Consider the following 25,771-nt stretch of genomic DNA (forward strand, 5'->3'; position numbering starts at 1 on the left):
GAATGTGATCCTTGACCCATCCTCTTCTATATGTCTTTCCTAAACCCCTAATATTCCAGAAGAGGATCCTCATTGTTTATTCGAGGATGGTTCCATGCCCCCAGCGTAGCCTCCCTTGGCCAACTGAACGACAATACTTTTGTCAAAATTATTTCTGTCCTCAGCGCTCATCTCATCATATGTAGGAACTACAGGACCAAGTCTCACTCCATTATCAATAATCCCCATGGATAATTCAGACTCAATATCATCCCCACGTAGTTTATCTCTATCTTTCTGTCTATCTAAAAAGACCTTATAGTTGGCTTCAGCTAAAGCCGCCCTAGCTTTCTCCTCAGCCCTAAAAACCCCTAACTGTTTCCCCACATTATCCACTACTAAATTCAAGTCATTTAGGGTGTTTTGTAATAAATCATCTGACGTGTTACAAAGAACAGTAAAAGGATTGGCTGTTAGGGTACCTGCAGTAGAGATATTCCCCATATCTTTCGAAGTTGCTTTTCCTGCCATTGGGATCTCTTCCCTATGGAGTCTTTTGCTTGTCCTAGTAGCCACCACCACCTGCTTGAAGGATTTCTTCTTCATTTTCCTTGGATTAGAAGATTGCCACCCTCTGCCTTCTTCCTCTTTATCTGAGTTCTTGCCTTCATTTGAGATAGAGTCCATTATGTCCTCCCCAGTCACATCCCACATATCACCCTGACCACTCATCTCAGTAGGCATCTTTGCCCATGAATGTTGAGATGCCAACGAGTTGGACCCCTGCTTTTCCCCCAGAAACGTGTCTTCTTGAGTAAGACTCTACTGGTTCTTTTTCTTCAGGCAGAGTTAGTATAGGCCACTTGTTTTTCTCCATCAGATATGTGCCATCTCGACCATGGATTAGCAATTGAGACTCCGCTTCAGGTTCCCTATTAGGAAGAAGCACATTGTTGATCAATGGTGTCAAGCTTTTGATTTGGCAGGACAAGCTTAGTACAAAGCTTGTGGTTTCTCTCTTTATTTCTCTGTTTCTTCTGTCAGGAGATCACCTACATCATCAACTGGGTGATGTGATGACTTCCTTGTAATTTATGCAATCTGTGTAAAACTATGGCCGTGTTTAGTTACGAAATATTTTGCAAAATCGCTACAGTAAGTATTTTGTTGGTATGTGACAAATATTGTCCAATCATAGACTAATTAGGCTCAAAAGATTCGTCTCGTATATTTCGACCAAACTGTGGAATTAGTTTTTATTTTTATCTATATTTAATACTCTATGTATACGTCTAAAGATTCGATGTGACGGGGAATCTTGAAAATTTTTTAGGTTTTAGGGTGGAAGTAAACAAGGCCTATGATGGGCCATTTTGGGGCCAACAAAAGTAATAAAATTCAGGTGGGGAACAATTCCTCCGGTTGACCTTAAAAAAAATACGGACGGATATTACCGATATCATATTTATTTTCATATTTTTGGTCGGATTCGGATTTGAATACGGATAATATCAATCATGTCGGATAAGATATAATTAGATGTCGACATCATAAATATAAGATTTAAATATTCGGATACGGATACAGTATCGAATGTTGAATATTCATACTAAGGCCTTGTTTAGTTCAGAAAAAATTTTGGGAAATCGACACTGTAGCACTTTCGTTTGTATTTGACAAATATTGTCCAATTATAGACTAACTAGGCTCAAAAGATTCGTATCGTCAATTTCGACTAAACTGTACAATTAGTTTTTATTTTTATCTATATTTAATACTTCATGCATGCGTCTAAAGATTCGATGTGACGGGGAATGTGAAAAATTTTGCAAAATTTTCTGGGAACTAAACAAGGCCTAAGATACACGGTTGCTATCCATATGCACTAGCAGCACCTTCTCTTTTTGTCACTGTTCATACCGATCGGACTGAACACGTCTCATCATTAACATCTTCGGCCTTGTTTAGTTGCCAAAAATTTTCAAGATTCCCCGTCACATCGAATCTTGCGGCGAATACATGGAGTATTAAATATATATGAAAACAAAAACTATTTGCACAGTTTATCTGTAAACCGCGAGATAAATCTTTTGAGTCTAGTTACTCTATAATTGAACAATGTTTATCAAATAAAAACGAAAGTGCTACAGTGCCGTTTTTTACAAGTTTTTCCGAACTGAACAAGGCCTTCGTTATAGCAGCGCGAAGCGCCGAAGCCCCGCAATGATGGCGCAATCATGGATCGCATCCCTGCCGTGCCACGGGGGGCAGACGATATCGAACCGGCAACTCTTGACGGACACGGAAGGGACTGTGCTTGGCGTGCAATTGTTGCTGGGGCGGCGGCTCGCCGGTGTACTGTGCCTAGCGTAGCACTGCGAATCACGCTAGCGACATAGAGTAACCAAAGAGTCACGCTAATACTATACTGGCATGGGCGTCGTCGGCGTCACACGCCACAGCTCGGTCGGCACTCGGCTGGTATTCGTTTCACTGTTTCAGGGTCAGAGACTCTAATGGTCTTGCGAGAAGGTCGGCACAGATCGATTCTTTGAGCACGGCACAAACGACAGGGCGAACCACTGGCTGATGATGAAATGAACCGACTGAACTGATCAGTTTACCACTTGCTGACATACTACCCAGCCAAAGTACAGGGCAATGCCCAACAGTTTTGACTAGCGCTGTAGTAGTAGATTTGAAGCGACCCGGCTGGCAAAGACGTGTAAAGTTTGTCGTCTCCACGAAGATGAGGGGAATCGGAGAAATGCCAATCCTAACTCGGGTTGACCAGATTACTAACTTTGAGCAAGCGGCCTAGGCCTTGTTTAGTTCCGAAAAATTTTGGGAAATGAACACTGTAGCACTTTCATTTGTATTTGACAAATATTGTCCAATCATGAACTAACTAGACTCAAAAGATTTGTCTCGTCAATTTCGACCAAACTGTGCAATTAGTTTTTATTTTCGTCTATATTTAATACTTCATACATGCGTCTAAAGATTCGATGTGACGGAGAATGTGAAAAATTTTACAAAATTTTCTGGCAATTAAACAAGGCCCTAGCGTCCGCAGAGCGGCAGCCCCGGCCAAGCAGAGAAGCAGGGGTGGAGGGAGTTGTCGTTTCGGGTGAAAAGAAGAGATGAGATGCTAGCTTGAAGCAGTTGCAGAGACGTATGGCCTGAGCTGCAAATGTGCACGAATTAAGCCAGACTTGATTCCCTTTTGCGCCTGCACCTGCACTGGCGACTCCGAGGAAGGCAAGAACAATAGCCTTTTGTTTGGTCGCATGAGGCATGACGTGTTCACTTTTCATTGATCATTAATCTTCCTACATCACAGATCGGACTTCTTCTTTTTCTTTTTTTCTGAAAAGCAACCTTCTTACATCAGATGAAGTTACAGCAACGAAGCAAAAAATGGAACGTCCGTCCATCCATATATCTAAATCCTAGTACCATCTCGTCAGGCCCAAAATCCGAAATGTCAATGAATTTCTTCACAGCCGATCTTTCCTAAACATTTCTTCAAAGCTCGCCTCTCGGTCCGGGGTTTTCAATTGCACCACAAGAGACAGGACCAAGGTCGCAAGAACCACAAATCTCTACGAACGGCGGCGGTTCATCGCCGTCGTAAAGCGACAACGCCACGGGCAATGTTAGCCGGTATGTTGATAGGAGACGACGCGGCCGGCCCTGTCGTCCACCCGTCGCGCCAAGCGGGGGCAGGCTTCACGCGCCGGCCTGCCCTGCCGCCGCCGCAGGAAGAGCCAGAAAATGGCCACATCAAACCCCCGCTCCCTCGCAGCTCGTCCGCCGTGTCTGGCCACAGCACGTCCGCCTCTTGCCACATCGTCGGCGCCGGCAAAGGGTGGCGGATGCCCCCCAACAGGACGTACTACGCGGACTGGGCAAGCACCAGGCAGATCAGCATCGGCGACAAGCTGAGGAAGGCGGCCGCGCGCGAGCCCTTTTTATCACTTTCCACGAGGCATGCGTGCATGATGAACCGGTGCTTGCTCGCGTTCATTTGGCTATACCACCAGTACGTGTTCCTGTACCGGAGCGGGGCGCACAACATCGTGGTCGTGGAGGTGCCGACGCGCGTGGGAGCTGTTCGACTTGTGCAGCATGCACAACATCACCAACCGGTACCAGAATGGGCCGACTATCATCGAGCTCAGGGAGCCCAGCCAGCGCTTCTACTTCTGCGGCGTCGGCAAGCACTGCGAGGTCGGGCAGAAAAATCATGTTTTTGGATTTGAAGAAAAAATAAAAGGAATTCTATCAATTTTTATTTTCCATTTATTTAGTTTGTTTTTCTTAATGAAATTGAAATTATTAACTAACAGAGCAAACACAAATAAAGAAACAACTTTGCTGACCACGATAGATTTTTATCTAGTTGGAAGAGTCCTCTTAATATTCATCTAGTCTTATATAAGTTTGGGTATATAGAAATACAAACAGAAAAGAGAGGATAGAGGATAGGCTCATTACAATATCATTATCTTTTAAATTCTAACAGCAAAACACATAGGAAAATTATCTAGTTTAATATATCTTGGATGCTTTGTGTTGGAGGTGCATTATGCGTTAAGGACTATACTAGTGTCTTTAGGGTCCAATTACATAATTTTGTGAAATAATGATTTCTCTAAAAATATATTTTTTTAAATACAAACCCCATTAGCGAAAATTATGAAAAATTTCACTCACACCTTTTCTATAAAAAGGAAAGAGGAGAGATAGACAAGGACTTATGCATTCATTTGCTCTTTCTTAATTATTCTCCACTCTCTTCTTTATTTGTTCGGTTTCAGATATAAATACTAAATGTCTACTGCATCACAAAATTCTTAAGGGAATATAAACGCTTAAGCACGGTTAAACTTTAGAGAGTGTTTGGTTGGGGTTGTTAAAGTTTAACAGGTACTATAGCATTTTTGTTTTATTTGACAATTATTGTCTAATCATGGACTAATTATGCTCAAAAGATTTGTCTCGCAAATTACTCTCTAGCCATGTTTTTAGTTTTATAAATAGTCTATATTTAGTACTTGATGTATGTGTCTAAACATTCGATGTGACGGACAGTAAACTTTACCGCCCGCAACCAAACATGCCCTAGTGAGTCACTACATGCTTAACACTAACCTCCTTTATAATCTTGCGTTATGTTTATCTTGTTAGTATTAGTATAACATTTTGCCTAGTCTTCATAAAATTTGCGGCTCCGCCAGGCTCAGACCCTTCAACGGCGCACACTCTGGCCTGAACACCAGCCACTACGACAGCCACCTCTTGCTGGCGCACCACTTCCACATGGCGGATGGGCAAACGACAACCACCATCGAGTACGTCATCGACCGAACCGACCAAGTCCCTATTCTGAAGAGCTTGGAGAGCGTTGTCTTCTGCTCAAACAAGATGGGCGAGTCTCTCATCGCCGAGTTGCATGTTGATGACGAGTATGGCGACGCCTCCATCATTTATCTAGAATCAGACAAGAGTTTCAGGACAATGGAATGCCCCTTGATGTCAGAGTGGAGGAAGAGGAACAAGGTCAAGGATCACAAGTGATTGCTTATGGCTCAGCGTCGGATGGCAGAATGCTCTGGTGGTTTGATCTCTCGTGGGGCATCATCAGCTAAGACGCCTTCGTATCTATCAGTGAAGACGACATAGACCGACAAGCTGCACTTCCATAAACTGCCATATCAGTGTGCTCTTCACGAGGCTACGAGAGACATCTAGACCAAGCGTTGCATAACCCTAGGCTAGAATAAGATGAGGTTTGTCGAGATCGAGGAATCGGGACTCTCATAATGTGGACTTGGAGTTGTATCCTCTTTGGATGGCAATGGATCAAAAGGTATGAGATGAGATTTGACGAGTTGTGGAACGCTGACAGTTACAATAGGACAAGGCTACCACTGAACATCCTCTGCTCTGTGTCGTCTGTCCAACAAACCCTGATTTGGTGTACTTTGCACTAGGGCAAGAACTGTTCGACGTCAATGTGCACGATCTCAGAGTTGAACACGACGAGGCCTATCAGCTAGTGAACGTGCTAGGGCTGCCGCGGCCACCCTCGGCTCGTTACCTTGTCCCCTGGGACCTGCCGTCTACATATGGGGAAGGTAAGACCGCAAGAGTCCTATATCTGTCCTTGCTTTTTTCACACTGTGTGTTTGTCATATCCTTTGGTGTTTTAGATAAGTAGCAGCCGACAAGAAATTTGTAACTATCTGTTCATGATCGGTAATGATTTCTAATTTATCATGATGTGATGTTGCAGTTATCTCTAGTTCTTAATTAGAACAGTGGACTTGTGTTGATGTGCATGACATGCCACCATTATACCCTTATATTTCCCTTTATTTGCCCACCCAGCTACTGAACACAAATCAGTTGCATCCCCTACCCACGGTCCTCTCTAACAACTTCATCATGGAACCAACTCATGCATTTCTTTAAATTTTAGTGTTGTTGCAATGCGCATGCAAATTTGTTGACAGTTATTCATATGGAACATTGCAATGGGAAAACTTCAGCTTCTAAAATTCAGTTCACCTATTTATCATGGAAAGGTTTGTTTCCATTTTTCCTCTGCCCCCTTTGGGAAAAAAAAATCATCTTTTTCATATTTTTGGAGCTAAAACAATTCTTTTAAGATTAAATGTGGTTGTAGGATTTTTTTTTAATTGTCTAGCTTTTAAAACAAGAATATTGGATTTTTTTGAAAAAAAATATTGTAATTTCTTGGTCTCAAGGCTAAAGTTTCACCATGTATGATGACTGATGCATTGTTATGTAGATTAAAACACCATAAAAAATAGCTAGGGATGTGATTTATCCTGTATTAGTCCCTTCAAGATGTAGGATATCTGATTTTGTACTTCAAGGAGGAAAATCAAAAGAAATTTCATAGTTAAGAGAGGTAAAAGGGAAAAAAATAAGACGACATTGATAATTACGGGAGGTTAAATGGACTTGTCTTTTATCTTGAGCTGTACAAACAGTTGAAACCATATCATGGTGGCGTGGCGTGGGCTATTTGTGGGCCTTTCATATGGAACTCAAGTATTCTTACACGGGCCACGAGAACTAGTGGGCTCGTCGTCTCGCTGGTCGCCACACATCTCCGGTTCATGGTCACGCCGCCACACACGAGCCTCGCAGACCTCTTCTGCTTTTCCCCGTGGCCCACGAAGCCACGAGCCTTCACCTCAACCAACCGGTTGACCGTTGACGGCTAGAAAGCACAAAATTCATCGATGACGCACCCGAGCCTTCCTCGGTACGGATATTTTAGTATCGTATTCGAAACCGAATTTGTTTAGAGAGGTTTACATCTGTCCGTTTTTTAGTACGAATATTCAACATCCGATACCGTATCTGTATCCGAATACTTAAATCGTATATTTATGATGTCGACATCCAATCATATCTTATCCGACATGATTGATATTATCCGTATTCGAATTCGAATCCGACCAAAAATATGAAAACAAATATAATATCATTGATATCCCTCCGTATTAGATCCGTTTTCATCCCGTCGTCGGCCATCGCAGTCCAGCGTCCACGACGTTTCCAACCTTTTACCGTGCGCGTGCGGCGTGCGCCACCTCCCCGGCTCCCCCCATCGTTTGCCCTACGGGCCGGCCGGATCAGCTCGAAGTCTTCGTTGCGAGCCAGCCAGCCAACGCCGGTTCGTTGATCGTGTCCACGACATCACTGCATTGAATGCCACAACGCTATCGCCAGCCGGTCGATCTGATCGGCTGGCATGTGGATCGCGCGGGAGCTTTCCTTGCGCGCCGCCTGGAGCTGGAAGGCGCGGCGCAGAGGCTGAGCGCGCGCATTTACGCTCCTCGCACCATCAAACCGTGAACGCCCTCTCCGCACATGAATGGGCAAACCGAAGCTGCAGGAGACGTAGAAAGTGGCCACCTGCATGCCATGTGAAATGTACGCATCGCTAACGCTTCTGCCGGTGCGGGGCTTGCCGAGCCGAGTTGCATTGCATGCAGTGCCGGTCGACGAAAAGGTCAAGTGATCTCTACCAAGACGGTGCAATAAATCTCGTAGAACAAAGGAGCGAGTCAAATCCGCGTGGGTGTGCATGCAGGGCCCGTCGGCGAGCAGGCGGTGGCAAGATGTTTCCGATGCTTGCATTGCATGTGTCCGTGTCTACTCTCCTCCGGGGCTAGTCCGGCCGCAGCGTACTTGCCTTCTTTTCCCGTGATCCCATCCGTTTCCAAGCTAATCCAGGAGCACGCGCCGGACAGGGAACCTCGCTCTTATCTTTATTTTAAGCTTGTCCACAAGGCACCTTATTACATTCAGGATTCTACTGCCCAGGTACTTTACCGCACGCAACCATTGGGGCAATTGGACATTCTGTTCACCACTGGCCCATTGCCATCTACTGTAGAAGACTACTCGCAAGGCAGTAACAGTACGGATGTCCCGTGTACAAAAGGCTGGTCATTGAGCAATCACACGTGCTTAGGCCTTGTTTAGTTTCAAAAACTTTTTCGTTTTCGAGACTGTACCACTTTTGTTTTTATTTGACAAACATTGTCCAATCATGAAGTAACTAGGGCCTTGTTTAGTTCCAAAAAGTGAAAACTTTTCGGTACCGTAGCACTTTCGTTTGTTTGTGACAAATATTATCCAATCATGGACTAACTAGAATTAAAAGATTCGTCTCGTGATTTACAGCTAAACTGTGTAATTAGTTTTTATTTTCGTCTATATTTAATGTTTCACTTTTCGGAATGTCCAATTGCCTAGGCCTTGTTTAGTTTACCCTAAAAACCAAAAAGTTTTCAAGATTCTTCGTCACATCGAATCTTGTGGCACATGCATGAAACATTAAATATAGACGAAAAATAAAAACTAATTACACAGTTTAGCTGTAAATCACGAGACGAATCTTTTAATCCTAGTTAGTCTATGATTGGATAATATTTGTCACAAACAAACGAAAGTGCTACAGTACCGAAAACTTTTCACCGGCCTTGGCCTTGGATTTGTGCTAAACAGTAGATCGCTGTACCACCTCTGCATTCACTGGAACTGGAGTACTAGTACACTCCGATCGACACGTCGACTGTCGTCGCAGACCGGCAGCTCTTGCTCGATCTTCTGCATCATTCTGTCACACGGGCCTCGCCGCGTCCGCATGGCTGTAATCAATCAGCACAGCCCCAAGCCCCCAACCCAACCGTGACTGCTCCAACCATGCATCACCAGTCACCACCATGCACGCGCACATGCAGAGGTCGCCAAAATGGAGGACGCGCTGAGCATGGTAACTGTTCGCTCCTACACGCACTCCGTCCTGCAGAGGGGCCTACTACCACATGCTGATCTAGCTAGCTGTAGCAAACAACCTGCCCTATCTATAAGTAATAAGGCTCGATCGAATGTGTCGGCCGGCCGGTCATCACCAATAATCCGTCGCGGCCCGAGCTATAGCCGGCACCAGCACTCCAGCAGCGCAGGGAAAAGCTAGCTGGCCATAGGAATGGGGCGTGCGACAATGCGGTGGCCGCAGCCGGCGCTGATGCTCCTCGTCGTGGCCGCGCGGCTGGCCACCGTCGCCGTCGTCGTGGTGCGGGGCGAGCCCCAGGTGCCATGCTACTTCGTGTTCGGGGACTCGCTCGTGGACAACGGGAACAACAACGACATCGCGTCGCTGGCGCGGGCCAACTACCCGCCCTACGGCATCGACTTCGCCGGCGGCGCCACCGGCCGCTTCAGCAACGGCCTCACCACCGTCGACGCTATCTGTAAGCTCACTGTGTATTCTATATCCCCTTTCTTGTTTGCTTCCTAATAAGTTCGTTCGTATCTATCGAGCTGCATGGTTTTAATTTTGTTGCGTAACACTGGTTTTTAGCACGCTTTGAAAATGAAGTAATACGTCCATTCAGAGATCGTTGTTAACTGTCATGCCAAATAATATTAGTTCATGATGGCGACACGTCCCTTCGTGTGTCGTTTTTCAGCTCGGCTTCTGGGCTTCGACGATTACATCCCCGCGTACGCCGGCGCGAGCGGCGATCAGCTCCTCACCGGCGTCAACTTCGCCTCCGCCGCAGCCGGGATCCGTGACGAGACCGGCCAGCAGCTGGTACGTACGCATTACTAAGCATGTGTTTCCATCGCAGTACGTGATCCTACTAGCTCTTGAAAGATGAGTAAGCGCGCTGACGCAGTGACGCACACGGACCATGCCATGGCAGGGGCAACGGATCAGCTTCGGCGGGCAGCTGCAGAACTACCAGGCGGCGGTGCAGCAGCTGGTGAGCATCCTGGGCGACGAGGACTCGGCGGCCAACCACCTGAGCCAGTGCATCTTCACGGTGGGCATGGGCAGCAACGACTACCTCAACAACTACTTCATGCCGGCGGTGTACTCCACCAGCCAGCAGTACACGCCGGCGCAGTACGCCGACGTGCTCATCGACCAGTACTCGCAGCAGGTCCGGACGCTGTACAACTACGGGGCCAGGAAGGTGGCGCTGATGGGCGTGGGGCAGGTCGGGTGCAGCCCCAACGAGCTGGCGCAGCACAGCGCCGACGGCGCCACCTGCGTGCCGGAGATCAACGGCGCCATCGACATCTTCAACCGGAAGCTCGTCGCGCTCGTCGACCAGTTCAACGCGCTGCCGGGGGCGCACTTCACCTACATCAACGTGTACGGGATCTTCGAGGACATCCTGAGAGCACCAGGGTCGCACGGTCTGACGGTCACCAACCGAGGGTGCTGCGGCGTCGGGCGGAACAACGGGCAGGTGACGTGCCTGCCGTTCCAGACGCCGTGCGCCAACAGGAACGAGTACCTCTTCTGGGACGCCTTCCACCCCACGGAGGCGGCCAACGTCCTCGTCGGCCGGAGGGCGTACAGCGCGGCGCAGCCGTCCGACGTCCACCCCGTCGATCTGCGCACGCTCGCTCAGCTCTAGTTCGCTGTATGGATGTCCATGTCGGTCACGTCACGTGAAGAGGAGCAAAGCTTAAAAAGCGTCTTCCTTTTTGTTATTTGTTTCCCCTTTCTGGCCTTCTCGTGATTGTACTATTGCGTACGCAAAGGGATGTGTGTCCATCTGAACTATATATATAAATATAAACATGATATATACAGGGTTTCTTATGGTTTTACTAATGTCCGATCAGTGTTCACAAAAATGTGGAGCAGCTCGAAAGAGGAAATGGGCCGGAATTTCGACTGAAGAACATCTGCGCTGAACGACGTTTCGTTCGACGGTCCGTTCACCAAGGCACGGTCGTCGGTCCCGCCCGGTCCACATGGCCGACCGGTCTGGGACTGGGTCCCTGGCTCCCTTCCCGCACGCACTGTGCACCGGCCTAGTACTAGTTTCCATTCTCCACCCGCTCAACATGTTCATGTGTGCAAGGTACAGGTTACATGATTAGAGTCGTGAAAAGTAGATACTATTACTGCACACGCATTCATGTCCAGAACTGGACGCAATCTACGCGATTTAGCACAGCTCCAGCTTGAAGATCCAACTTGCAGTTTAGTTCAAACAATATAAAAAAATACAAATCATCCAAATGCTCTTAATTTTATCTCCATCTCCACATCCTAGATTTCTAACACGAAATAATAGCACTTGGTACTCCCGTCGTCCTACCCGCAACTCTAGCTCATGGATGAATCTAGCAACCGATTTGAAGTTGACAAGCTAATCAGAAAGGAATCTCGCAATTAATTATACTGCCCCAACCCAGGTGGGAGTGCCAAGGCAACAATAAACTGACTGCAACGATCTGTACATGAGGTTGGGGCCGTGAGGCATGCCTGATATACAACAAAACTATGATCAGCTGAGAATCAACCAGTTGCAAAACCATCCTTTTCATAATTTAAGAAAACGAAAAATATGATATACATTTGAGTATATTTTTCTAGCAATCACCGATATGATCTTGCAATTGAAATCAATAGCTTGGGCTGGTGGTTAATAATAGGATCGTGATGAGCGTGATGAACGGGTGGTGCTGCCCTCGTTGCGATCTTTCTTCCACATTCCTTCAATGCTCAGGAAACACTTGAGAGGTCTCACCTAAAATGAAAATACAGCAAAATGAACATACAAACATTATCTCCTGCCATAGTCCATTACAGAATACTCAAAGTTTAATGAAAAACATTAATGGCTACCTTCCAACGGTTTCTGTGAACTATCTCATTTTGGATAGCAGACAACCGGTTGATAATTACTCTAAAATCAGGCCTGTCTGCAGGATTTTCACTCCAGCACTGCTCAATCAACCTGCATCAATGTCACGTGCACAGGCAAAAAGGTCACAACGAAATTTGCAAAGGGAAAAGCACCAACAATAATGGTACTTGGAGGAAATAGAACACTAAATTTGACACATACAAGTAGTTAAATTGAACATGACTAGCAGAAACTTGTTTGCTAAAAGTTTGAAATCCATAGAAAGACACACAAGTGCTCTAATTGAATTAGTAATTGCCACTATATAAGCAAAGCGGAAAGAATGACTGCTTACTCTCTTAACCCATGAGCATAATGCTTTGGAGGAGCTCGAAAAGGCGGTCTTTCTTTAGAATTGTGTACCTTCTCAATCTCATCATTTTTCTTATCATAATAAGGAAGGCATCCTTCAATCATCTGCAATAGTTGGGATTTGGGAACATATCGAGCACAAAAATGGTCATATGAGTGACTTTTCAGGGAGTAATTGGTGCTGAAATGAGTGTCGTTCTTATGTTTAAAGAAACAACAGTGTCAACTGAATAAAGATACCAGCACTAAACTGTGTAACAGTGCTCAATACCATATAAATATGTTGGCAGAAATATTTAGAGAACACAGAAATGCACCATACAACCTACTGTGTGGAGACAGAGATGCAAAAAGTATGAATATATCACAACTTACCTCCTGAAGTATCAAAGCGAATGAGAAGACATCCACTTTAGTATCATACTCTTCATTTCGCAGGACTTCTGGAGCCACATATTTGCCTGAGACATTTTAAAAATTACCAGTTGAAACAGAAGGCAAAATAAGTTAAGAAGGGCAAAGGTCACCCTAATATAGCACATATTTAGCATGACAAACAATGAAGTCAACTTACAAGCATTGCCTGGAGAAGTCACCGCTTTATCTTCTCTAACTTTTTTTCTCCATTTTAGCATCTTACACAAATCAAAATCTGCCACCTTCAGATGTCCAGTGTCATCCCTCAATATGTTACTGTTATCTTACACAATGGGCATAGAAAGTCTTTTAACAAACCAGGTATTTAAAGCACTACATCGGGGTGTACAGAAGAAGAAGCAAGCAATTTTCATTGAAAAAAAATATAACCACAGAGTACTCACGAAGGCTCAAGGTCACGATGGATGATAGCTTGAGGTTTATGCTCATGCAAGTAATTCATTCCTCTGTTACAATTCACAAAGGAACACAAGTTAAATTTAGTTACTTCATAACAACAAAACATAGTAGCCAACAGAGTTTATCTCATAGTATCCAGATTATGTGTGGTAAACCTTGCAATATCAAGAGCTAACTTCACTGCATATGATGGTGGCAGAGCTCCTTTCTTACTCAAGTGAGTGCGCAAGTCACCCTGAAAATAAACATTTTGGTAATTCTCAATAGCCCATGACATAACATGAAGATGCATTTTAATACAAACTATGAAACCGAGCTAATAAATCTAGATGTTGCGCAGTGTTAAAATCATATTGCTGGTAGTTACAAAGAAGTCATTGTGCTACTTGAACACAACATTTTGTAATTTTGTTGCTTTTTGGTAATGATGAAATTTGGATATCCTGTTGTGGAATAAAAAGTTACGACGAAGTCAACACGAAACATATATGCTATCTTAATCTTAATATAAAAAACATCACAAAATCGCATGAGGTAGACATTGTTCGTCAAACATTGCCAAAACGAAAGAAGCTGCTATTACAAATTAAAATCTGATTTCACATTGTCAGTAGCCCAAACATATGCCACAACGCATTAAGAAACTTAGTAAGGTAAATAATTATCAGATATTAGCCAAAAAAAACATTTTAATACTTTACACATGTAGACAACTAGACTAATATGAAGCCATGGATCTGCATCTAAGAGGTTTGCTAAAAACATAGCCTCATATATTGCCCTCGCTAATCGAATAAAATTTAGAAAACAATGCAGATTATAAACAGCGTATTGCCCTTAAGACAAACCTTGCGCATAAATTCCATGACAATCATCATTGGATTGCTTTGTGTCACAGCACCCAAAAATTGCACAACATTCGGATGGCGTATAAGTTGCAGCACATCAAGCTCGTCTCTGAACGCCTGCCTGTAATACATCCAAACTATCAGGATAATATAGGTTTAGAAGAAAGGTAAAATTCAGTAAAATAAAGCCAAGATAGACCAGAAACAAATGGAATAATTCAATGCAAACTACCCACACTTTGCTCTCATCCACAATTAGATCATCGTCCAGCTTCTTAACAGCAACAGGAATGCCCCTCCATGTTGCTTTTCTAAATGTGCCCTGCAAAGCAGATTGAAACAATAGCTATGTAATAAATTTATTGCCAACGACATCTAATGGTGGAAGTATAGCTTTAAAACTTTAGGTAAAGAAAGTACAGTCTAAAATCAGTAACTCCATAGCATATAGTCAGTTAACCAATTGTAAGCTTATTACTTTATTAGTGCTACAGACAACCAATTTGAAAAGGCTCATGCAAAAGAGAGGAAAATATATACACATACCTTGGATAGGTCATTGCCATTAGTGAAATCAAGCTCCGCTGGGTCAATCTCATATTCAGGAACTTCACGAACATTGTTCACATGCATCGGAGCAATCTTCAAGAAAGAAGCGAATATTCAGAACACCTGAACAAAACAAAACATCAGGCAGAGGCGACACACATCGTAGTACCTTATGCTTGGAGCCATGCTTCTCAAAGATCTTGATCACATCATGGTTCTGATAATGCATTGCATCCGCCAAAGGCTGCCAGATAGTAGGAACGCTCAACTAATGCAGCAAGTCACAACAAGACATATATGCACAAATGATGTTATCTTGAATCTATGTTCCACGTGCTAGCACAGCCTATAGAATTGTCTCATTGTCTGTTTGTTCTCTTAACTTAGTGTAAGTGTGTAACAACCATAAAAATCTGATGCTGCTTTCGTGCAAAAATTCCAATTTACTGTGAGATTTCTCTGTAAGGACCTCATCCAACGCAAGCAAAAGCAAAAAGGAGTCGTAAAGAAAGACCAAAAAACTTAAGCAGGCCGCACCGTGCTGCCCCACTGGTCCTCGACGGCGGCCTCCGCGCCCCTCTGGAGGAGCAGCTCGACGACCTCGGCGTGTCCCTCGCATGCGGCGATGTGCAGCGCCGTGCGGCCGTCGGAGTCGCGGAAATTGGGGTCGGCGCCGCCGTCGAGGAGCTCGCGGATCCCCTCCGCGTTGCCCTCGTGGGCCAGGTACATGAGCTGGAAGCTCATGACGCCGTTCGCCTCGGCCGACGAACCCTCCGCCGAGCTCACACCACCGCCCTCGCCGCCGCCGCGCTCGGGCGCCAGCGACGACTGCTTCCCCAGCTTGAACCGCGGCGTCGCCGGCCCGGACGCCGGCGCGTGAGGCTTCGGCTCCATGGAGGCGGACGGATGGCGGCGCTAGGGTTCTGGGGGCCGGAGATCGGATCGGAGGCTTTCGGGCGAAGGATTCAGGAGAGCGGCGAGGAGAAGCGGAGACCGGGAGGGGGAGTGCGAGGGGTGGACGAATCGAGGGGGTTTGGGACGGAGTGGAGCTTGGAATAACAGTCGGAATTGGTGGCGTGGGGCGGTGGGTCATGGCATGGTGGCGGTGGTGGGTGGTTTGGCTGCTGAGCTGGCAGCAGGGAGCCAGCGAACTCGCGGTACCGCACCGGTATGAACTCCAGATGGGAACAACGGCCACGGATATCGCGCGGCCGCGGATCCTTTGACAGCTGAGACCCGCCGCAACCGGAGTTCCGAACGACGTGGGCTCTGTCACGCCGGATATTACACTGCCTCTGCTGTGCCTGTTCTACGGGAGCTGATTACTCATGCTGCAAGCCAAGTCGTGATGTGCCTTGCAAATTAAAGGTCACTCTCAGGATGGCAGGCATGGCTTGGCCTAGCTAAAATCTCAGGTTTACAGGGTTGTTGAGGTGACAAAATCAAGTTGAGTGCTCGTGCTCATATAAAAGGGACATGTTGGAGATGTCTACAGGTAAGAGCGGTTCGCGAACAAAAGCAAATTGCAACTGCATCATGCTTTTTTTTTTTAATAAGGTGTAGCAGTTGGTGGTGGACGTACTTGGACGTTGAGATGGGAAAGATAAGGACTGCGACACGTCGGTTTCGTCAGTGCTACGCGCGCGGAGCAAATCGTGGCGGCGGGCGCCGCAGCTAGAGCTGACGCAGAATGGAAGCCTAGATCTTCAATGTTTTGAACCGAAAGCGACACGATATTTGAGTTCAGCTGTGGTCGGCGGCAGAAATATAAAAATGACGTGGACGCGCGCTTCTAGACATGCTCGTCCAAAATCGTCGGCTCCTCTTCCTAGCTCAAGCTAAAAATGACACAATTCTAACATATATCAAATCAAATCACGTTAGGTTTGAATAGATTAAAATATAAATAATGAAACGGCCTTATTTGATCCATCCTATAATAAATTATTTCTTTTACACAACAGAACCAGATCTCAAACTCGACAAAGTCACACAACATATGCTTTGCTACCAATGAACAATGTTTTCGGCTATTTCAACGAAGAAATAATATTTTTCTCTCGTGACAAATTAGCAACCAAATTTAAGACCCAAGCACCATATTGAATCGAAAAATTGAGCTCACATGATTAGATTTAGACTTTAAGTCATATAAAAGAATACAATCACGAGCTAAACTTAGTTTATTATACTTTTATAATAATACTTGTTTGATGTTATAAATTGATACTCTTAGAAATATTTGATCAAATTTTAGATAGTTTGACTATTAACAGAACTATAGATAACAATACATAGTGGTAACTAAATGTGTGTTGGGAGTTTAGATGTGAGCTAGGCTAAAGTTTAAAGCTAACTTTAAATCACCTATTTGAAGCGTTAGCTTTAAAGTTTAAAATTTAGAGATCTAAGGTTTAGGGCGGATCTAAACAGGTTAGTGTCAGATTTTACCAGTATACAACAATTGGGCGAAGATAAGTACATGGCGCCTCTGGGGTGGGCCATCAGCCATCGCACCTCTTGAAATTGGAGAGACCATGTAGTTAGCTACCTTCTCCAGGGCTGAAAGGTTGCCATTGTCGATTGCTGATCTAGTCAAGCGAAGCATTTTGGAGCTGCAACTTCTTTCTCATCGCTACAACATATTGTGTAGTATTGGTTGACTTCTCTTGGGGCATATACTAGGCCTTGTTTACTTCCACCTAAAAACTCAAAATTTTTCAAGATTTTCCGTCACATCGAATTCTTTAGACGCATGTATACAGCATTAAATATAGATAAAAATAAAAACTAATTGCACAGTTTGGTCGGAATTAACGAGACGAATCTTTTGAGTCTAGTTAGTCCATGATTAAACAATAAATACCATAAATAAATAAAAGTACTACAATGTCACAAGGCCCTAGAAAGTATATATGCTGGCGACGGTTTGGAAGGCACACAAAAAACATGAGATTGAGATCAACCCCGCCTAAAGCACGTAACAGAAAGCGCGTACTAGCCGCTGAATTAGCCACGTCCACGGGGCACGGTGCACCACAGTCCACATGCAGGATGTGCCTAGCTTGCTTGTTGCTGCTGCTGCCTAGAGCCCTGGAGGCATGTGAGACTGATGCCTTGAGTTTGATATCGTAACACTTTTGTTTGTGTTTGACAACTATTATTCAATCATAGCATAATTAGACTTAAAAGATTCGCCTCGCAAATTACAGATAAACTGTATAATTTTTAGTTATTTTTTATCTATAATTTTCCTAAATATTTTGCAAAATGTTTTAAATTCTCCGTCACATTAGATCTTGCGGCACATGTATGGAGCATTAAATATAAATAAAAAAGATAACTAATTACACAGTTTACATGTAATTTGCGAGATGAATTTTTTGAGCCTAATTACCCTATGATTAGATAATATTTGTTAAATAAAAACGAAAATAGTACTGTTCATATTTTGTAAAATTTTTTACAAGTAAACAAGGCCGCAAGGAGCAATTCACCAACAGGTTGCATGATCATTGCGTGAAAGACGATTTGGTGATACCTATACTATACAAGAGCTGCCTGTTCAAATGCCGGACTAGGCTCTTAAAGCCCGGCGGAAAATTCCATGGACCGAGACAGCCTAGAACCATTTTTGTTTGGGCTGGGCTGGTTCTTTTGGGCTTCATTGCCCACCTGTTGTTTTTTGTGTGAGCCCACCTAGTGTACTGACCTGGCTGGGCCTAGGTGGGGTTTTCAAGCTGGGCCAGGCTTATCATCAACATGTCAAAGCCAGACTAACAGATTCTATTTGGATCCTCTCAAAAAAAAAATCTGGCTTTGTTTAGTTCTAAAATTTTTTGCAAAATGGACACTGTAGTACTTTCGTTTATATTTGACAAATATTGTTCAATCATAAACTAATTAGACTTAAAAGATTCGTCTCGCAAATTACATGTAAACTATGCAATTAATTATTTCTTTTATCTATATTTAATGTTCTATACATGTGCCGTAAGATTCGATGTGACGGGGAATCTGAAAAATTTTACGAATTTTTTTTGAAAACTAAACAAGGCCTCTATTTGGATCCTCTAAAAAAACAGATTCTATTTGGAAAAAGTTCATCTGACCTCCACGTGACTCTCAAAAAACTATTACATGATGAGTAAGATTTTGTCTCTCTCAAGTCTCAAGACTCCTCCAGTTCTTGAAACAGACTGGTTTACCTCTCTAAAGTCAGTCTTAATGTGATTTTATTTATGGTTATTAAATATGCTGATATGACACCGCATTAATAAAGTGAGAGATGATAAGAGTTTTATAAGAGCAGAGAGCATTATTTCCAAAATCAGTTGGGTTGGAAACTGAGACATGGAACTCTCCATTAAAACTGACCTGGTTTCGAAAGCACTCTTAGCTGACATGGCACCACGTAAATCGTCCTATGTACTGCTGCTCAAGGTAAATCAGACTTTTGCGTTTGTTCATGTAGGTCAATTAGATTTTATAAAAAATTTAGGAATAATTTTCAAAAAATATAAATAGTTCTATAATAAATATGTATTTAATAATACTAAATTATGTTTAATATTGGAAAATTGATATAAATATGTTTTAACTCATAAATTTTGAAAAGGGTATATGATCTAAACCAGCAATAAAACCTTAACTTAGGACCACAAACTCAAAACATTAGACTTCACCTGAATTATGCAAAGGCTAGGGCAAGTGGTTGTAGGACATGAAAATATTAGTATCGACTTGATCTATAACTTTGTAGTTCAATTTTTTTATTTAAAATCATTTAGGATCTCAAAAGTATGATTTAACTTTGCTAATTCTAAAGTTATTATTATTATTTTCTAATTTTCAAATCACCCCGGATGCAGAGACACCCTAAAGGAAAGTTATAGTGCTCGACAGATCTAATACTTGCAGTTTTATTTTTTTCATTTGACATCATTTAAGTTTTCAAAAGTTCTCAAATTCTGAAATACATTTTTTCTGAAATTTAAATAATCTCGGATGGAGACACACCCTAGAACAAAATTATAGTGCTCGACTAGATCTAATACCTTTTAGTTCATTGTTTTTATTTGAGATTATTTAGGCGGCTAAAATAAATAGTCTGTACAATCGTGAATGTTAATACTACACCATAACACTTAGGCCTTGTTTAGTTCACCCCGAATTCCAAAAAGTTTTCAAGATTTCCTGTCACATCGAATCTTACGGCACATGCATGAAGCATTAAATATAGACGAAAACAAAAACTACTATAAATCACAAGACAAATTTTTTGACCCTAGTTAGTCTATGATAGGACAATATTTACTACAATCAAACAAAAGTGCTACAGTAGCGAAATCCAATTTTTTTTTTCACATCTAAACAACGCCTTAGTCACAACTGACCACATAATGGTTAGGCAGCCTCGTGCAAGGCATGAAGGTCTATGTGTCGTGTGAGAGGACACGTGGATTGCCTGGTAGGATTATCCCATGATTTTTTTTGCTATTTTTAAGGTCATTTTTTGTTTTGTAGAAAATGATTTTCAAAGATAGGCCATGTTGTCAATTGCCTGGAAATCATTTTTAAGACGGCCGGATAACTCTATCTAAAAATCATGGTTTTTTCTAATCTGCTTCTAGACCCGTTTTGAGTCCTTGTAAAGATAGGCTATGTAGTAGATAGTAAAGGGAACATGGGGCTCTAGTTTCTGAAAAATTTGTAGTGAAGTATAACAAATAAGAGAATTTAATTTAAAGTTCAGGCATGGTGTATTCTAGAGCTACTGCGTTAGCGATGCACTTTTTTTTTTAATGTGGATGACCTTTTGTCCTTAGGATTGAATTGAACATTTTCTCTTGAACTATGCATTATGGGTGTGTTTTGTTCTTAGGATTGAGATTGAACATTTTCTCTTGAACTATGCCGGAACTTTTTTCATTGTTAACATGTTAGAATAATGTTCAGTAGTAAATTAACACAAACATTTAGCTTGCTCTTTGATTTTGTAAAATAGCAAGTCTGCTGTGCATGCCATTAGCACAGAGATGAGCAGCGGCTTTATTCAATTCCTTGGCCAGCAGTGAAGGTGCACAGAGAGAGAGAGAGTCTGTTCTGCGTTTTTCTTTTCTGCTTCTAAAAAGGGCTTCTATAGATTATATGCTATGAATAAGATAAGATACTGTTTGCAGTCAGATCCAAAGAGTTTGTATACCATGCTGAACCACTATCTCATCAATAATTAAACGACAGATATATTAAACATGTATGGACTATACACATCGGTGGAAGCAATTAATGCCCGATTTCCTTGGTTGTTGACAGGTAAATTACTAGTATCTTGCTGCATAAAAATATAATACAAATAACTAATAAATGCACACCTATATTAGGCATATCAGTGCTATGACTATCAACATCTTCATCGGAAGTTTAATATTGTCCACTCAATAAGGATGACAAAAAGAGAGAAATGGATGTTCAGACAAAAGCCCCACGCGGTCTAGGCTGCGTGGGGGAGCGCTGCTCGCGCTTGTAACCCGATGTTTCCTGCTTCCCCTCTTATTATTAATCAAAGCCGGTAAAACCGGATCTTTCAAAAAAAAAAAGAATAGTTATTTACTTCTTTAGCCTTTTCACCTTTTAATTACAGAACATATTGATTCCTTTTACTGGAAATTTTTGTAGAACATTGTTATCTTTGAGAGAGAAAAGGAGATGCTTCCACTTTTCGGCTTTGAAAGTAGTCATGGCCGGGACTACGAACGCAGCTCTTATGTATCTATGACGATATCAGATATTGTGCTCAATCACTCAACCACAACCACACCGAAGTGCATTGAAGTGTCAGAACTTTTACGCAAAGGCCGGCGTTACATTGCATCCAATGAAACAATATCTAGTTCACCAGCATAAAATCTGAGATAAGAAGTTGGTATACTGAGTCTACATTTCTTTGTAGCATTTACTCGTAAATAAACCTAATTTTGTTGCTAATGTAACAAAGAAATCCAATTCATGTTGCTACCTTTTTATTATTGACCTTCCTATTTTTCTTAAATCAACTAATCATGATAAGCTAATGCATGCATTACTCGCAAAAAAATATATGCATGCATTGTAATAAAAAAAAATATATGGACATGCATACGTTTTTCCAGGTATCATCTCTTTATATCTGGTCTGTTTCCACTCCCAATGCAACTTTAAGGTATATATGCATATATTGCCTCCATGTGAAAAAAGAGCTAGCAGTAGATTCTACTTTCTTAGCATTGGATCGAAAGAAAATAGAATATCGATATCCTTATCATGAAAAATGAAAAGAACGAAATTATTTGTCGACTTTGGAATACTAGTTGGCTAGAACGATTTCACCTTCACAATCCAAAATCGCATATGCATGACAGCACAGAAAGACCTGTGCACCGATGCCCTGCGGCTAGATAAGCTGCCATATGAAGCAAGCTCATTGTGTGGCGGTTGAGATCCATAAGCTGTTTTGGGAAAGGTAAAATATAGGAGAAAACAAACACCGACATGGAACTATATATAATGGTTTTCTCAACAATGCGAATATAACGAGGAATGGTAGAAACAATAGAAAGAAAGTTCTCTACGTGCATGATCCACGTAGCCTCACCGAATTATAGCCAACATACAATAAGCTTAGTACCTGGGGCATGCTTAATTGTATATAAAATCATAAAAGGCATTAATTCATTTAACTTCTTGGGTGAAGCCCTATCAAACACTAACTTAAGAAACGGCCTCGCGAGAAAAGTTCTAGAGAGGAAGCCATTTTTGTACTTTACAAGATGAAACCGTAAAAGAGAAAAGTTTTTAGATAGATTAATTAAGGATGCTGGCAAAAATACACATGTGCTCTCATCTCATTTCCTTTTCCGGAAGATATCTCAGTTATCATTTGGATGCACCATGATTAGCTTGCATATCAGAAGGCAATATTCCATATTTGTGTAGAATATTATTTTTTTTTTGACAAATTTTAAACCTTAGAAAGTTACACGAGGAGCATGGTTGCAAAGGAGCCCTACCAAGCAGTGCCTAAATACAACAAACTATTATCTAGATTGAGATCCAAAATGGTTGCAAAGGAGCCCTACCAAGCAGTGCCTAAATACAACAAACTATTATCTAGATTGAGATCCAAACGAGACTCGGCTCATAACCTAGCTAATAATTAAAAAAACTACTAACTACTTTTCCAAGGTGACAACTAAGAATTAACTGGCTAGCATAAAACAATGTGATGGTATAAGGAAACAACAAAAACAACAATGTGATGAGAAAACCTAATGAAACCATACATCTTATACATCTATGCATCAAAGGCACAAGAAAAGTGAAGTGTTAAGAAACAATATTAGTTATCCATGTTTCCTAGGCATGAAAGAATCCTACAACCCAAGAGAACAAGTAGTCAATTGAATGCATTATTAGATTGTTCGACATTATTTTCTCTAGTAAACCAAAACAAGCATATAATGGCACAATGCTTTACGTGTAAAACATGTAAAACTCCTCACAAATGTAAAATATGAGAAATATTTACACTAAAACATTATGCATAACTTGAAACAAGCTCCGTTCTATGCAACATGAAATGATGCTAGTATCTTATCTTTTCAAAATGCGTGACCGTGACAACCACCATACACACTTATAAGTACTTCATGGTTGGACATGGTTTCTCCAAGTCGACATTGAGCAAGGCAAAAACCGCCAGACAAGACCAGCAATAAGTTGTCCTTGTTCTCCAACAATGACTGATGTGGAACCGTTGGTTCTGGCTCATGTGATACGTGATGTGTTGGATTCTTTTACACCAACTATCCCCCTCAGAATAGCCTACAACAATAGGCTACTTCTAGCTGGTGTTGAGTTGAAGCCATCCGCAGTTGTGAATAATCCAAGAGTTGATGTTGGGGGCACCGACCTCAGGGTGTTCTATACACTGGTAAGCAAATAAACATGATGTGCCTCTGTCATGTGGAACCATGACAACATCCAGTAATAAACCTTTTATATATTGTCAACAAGACTACAACAACTAACAACTGAAAGTTTAAACAAATCAATCTCTTGTGTTCTAACTTATTGGTTCTTCATTCACATAAGGTATTAGTTGATCCAGATGCCCCAAGCCCAAGCAATCCATCACTGAGGGAGTATTTGCATTGGTAAGTTCATTATTAGTCAAATGGCAGGTTTACAATGTTTTTAGCTTTCTCGGTGAACTAAATAGCCTGAGTGTTGTCTAGCATGACAAACATTTATTATAGGTTCACTTTTTTTCTTGTCTACCTTTTAGATATTTCTTCCTCTGATGTCCTCGTTTTAATATAGTTTGTGCTGCATGTAGGATGGTGATAGATATTCCAGGAACAACTGGAGCCAACTTTGGTACGATCCCATGAAATCATCTTTTCTATCTAGATTCCTCCCCTTTTTAGCATGATCTATGATCGAAAAAATTCTCAGCTGTGTTAACTGGCTCACAATCAACAAAACTGATCTATCACCTTTTAGCAGTTACAATGGCCCTAACTAGGAAAAACGCTTCATTGAGAAGTTGCATAAATAGAGAAAACACAATCAAAATAAGCTAGTATGATACTTGCAGCTTCATCAGCGTTTTAGTGCAATGATAGCTATTATGAGAAGTATGTTCAGAAAAAGCTACCAAAAAAAGCGTGCTGGTTTGGCTTCAAGTTCTAGCTTATTTTGGTCAAACATGGACCAATTTAAAGATGATACCATACCGTATTTAGGTGGTGTCTTTGATTTTCCTAGTAGCTAGGATGCTTTGTCCGTTTCAAATTGTAAGTCATTTTAGGTTTATTCTAAATCACAATTTTCTTAGATTTAACCACTTTTATATATAAACGCCAAACAAGATCCATTAGATAAACCACACATTATGTATGTTTTTGATAATATATTTTTTGTGGTGCTCGAGATATTAATATATTTCTATATAAATTTAGTCAAAATTAGATAAATTTGACTTAGAATAAAACTAAAACAACTGACAATTTGAAATGGTGGGAGTAAAACAAAAATCTATATATCATATACCAAATAAGGCTAATGTTTTTTTTAGCATTTTGAACACAAGTTGAGTTCATAATTTATACATATATAATTATACTAGATCACCTCTTGCAGGCCAGGAGCTCATGTTTTACGAAAGGCCAGAACCGAGATCTGGTATACACCGCATGGTATTTGTGCTGTTCCGGCAACTTGGTAGGGGGACAGTTTTTGCACCAGACATGCGACATAACTTCAACTGCAAGAACTTTGCACGTCAATACCACCTAGACATTGTGGCTGCCACATATTTCAACTGTCAAAGGGAAGCAGGATCTGGAGGGAGAAGGTTCAGGCCCGAAAGTTCGTAAGGAATGACAGACTACTACAACTATTGCATGCATGAATATCGTCGTCTAATACAGAGTATAGTACTAATTGTTATGAAATAATGTGCATGGAATTAATATAAAATGCACCCCTAATGTCTGTGTTACACACAACAATATAGCTCGCTCGATCTAATTACCACCTTATATGTACTACCCGGGTCTTATAGCTAGTTTGCATCGGTTTCATCTGTATACTATATATTTGTAACTATTGCTATATATTCGATGATCAACAACTATACTAATTAGCGTATATACATATGGGTTTTTTTTTCTCGCTATATATCATAGTGTCACGAGATTTCACATCCTGTGTCGTACTCTAGTCGCCGTTGTTCATCTTGGCCGAGCGAACCCTCCAAAACCAAACGTGCCATTAGCCCTTGAGATCGAGCGCGGCAGTGCGCCAGGCGCCACTGCATGCCCTTGAGCGTGATGCGTGAGCGCGCGCGCGACAGTCCACCAGGCCGGGATAGGCCGGCCAACACACGCCACATGCGCGCTGCCGCGCTGATGCCCAAGAACGCGAGTGGCGCCG

At 42.2% G+C, this 25,771-nt stretch overlaps 3 protein-coding genes across 4 annotated transcripts; 2 read left to right on the top strand and 1 right to left on the bottom strand.

Annotated features, from left to right (window-relative positions):
* LOC8075575 (GDSL esterase/lipase At5g45670) lies at window positions 9,282–11,160 on the top strand. The gene is made up of 3 exons (XM_002456308.2): window positions 9,282–9,785; window positions 10,005–10,129; window positions 10,242–11,160. Exons 1-3 carry the CDS (start codon window positions 9,521–9,523, stop codon window positions 10,962–10,964), a joined length of 1,113 nt encoding a protein of 370 aa, XP_002456353.1. The 5' UTR covers window positions 9,282–9,520; the 3' UTR covers window positions 10,965–11,160.
* Window positions 11,497–16,002, bottom strand: LOC8062186 (serine/threonine-protein kinase HT1). Of its 2 annotated transcripts, XR_002451471.1 has the most exons (13): window positions 15,332–16,001; window positions 14,964–15,038; window positions 14,792–14,887; window positions 14,482–14,567; window positions 14,246–14,366; window positions 13,553–13,632; window positions 13,382–13,444; window positions 13,135–13,253; window positions 12,936–13,021; window positions 12,544–12,665; window positions 12,188–12,299; window positions 11,916–12,089; window positions 11,497–11,824 (listed from the first exon to the last, which is right to left on the bottom strand). XR_002451471.1 is itself a non-coding variant. In XM_021457522.1 (12 exons), the coding sequence occupies exons 1-12, from the start codon at window positions 15,686–15,688 to the stop codon at window positions 11,985–11,987; spliced, it is 1,422 nt and encodes a 473-aa protein (XP_021313197.1). In that variant the 5' UTR covers window positions 15,689–16,002; the 3' UTR covers window positions 11,521–11,984. The 2 variants fall into 2 exon arrangements, 1 of the variants encoding a protein (XP_021313197.1); XM_021457522.1 differs by having other exon boundaries at window positions 11,521–12,089; window positions 15,332–16,002.
* Window positions 23,512–25,488, top strand: LOC8075576 (protein HEADING DATE 3A). The gene is made up of 4 exons (XM_002456309.2): window positions 23,512–23,765; window positions 23,927–23,988; window positions 24,171–24,211; window positions 24,977–25,488. The coding sequence occupies exons 1-4, from the start codon at window positions 23,571–23,573 to the stop codon at window positions 25,210–25,212; spliced, it is 534 nt and encodes a 177-aa protein (XP_002456354.1). The 5' UTR covers window positions 23,512–23,570; the 3' UTR covers window positions 25,213–25,488.

This window comes from Sorghum bicolor, chromosome 3 (genome assembly GCF_000003195.3).
Source record: "Sorghum bicolor cultivar BTx623 chromosome 3, Sorghum_bicolor_NCBIv3, whole genome shotgun sequence".
NCBI lineage: Eukaryota > Viridiplantae > Streptophyta > Magnoliopsida > Poales > Poaceae > Sorghum > Sorghum bicolor.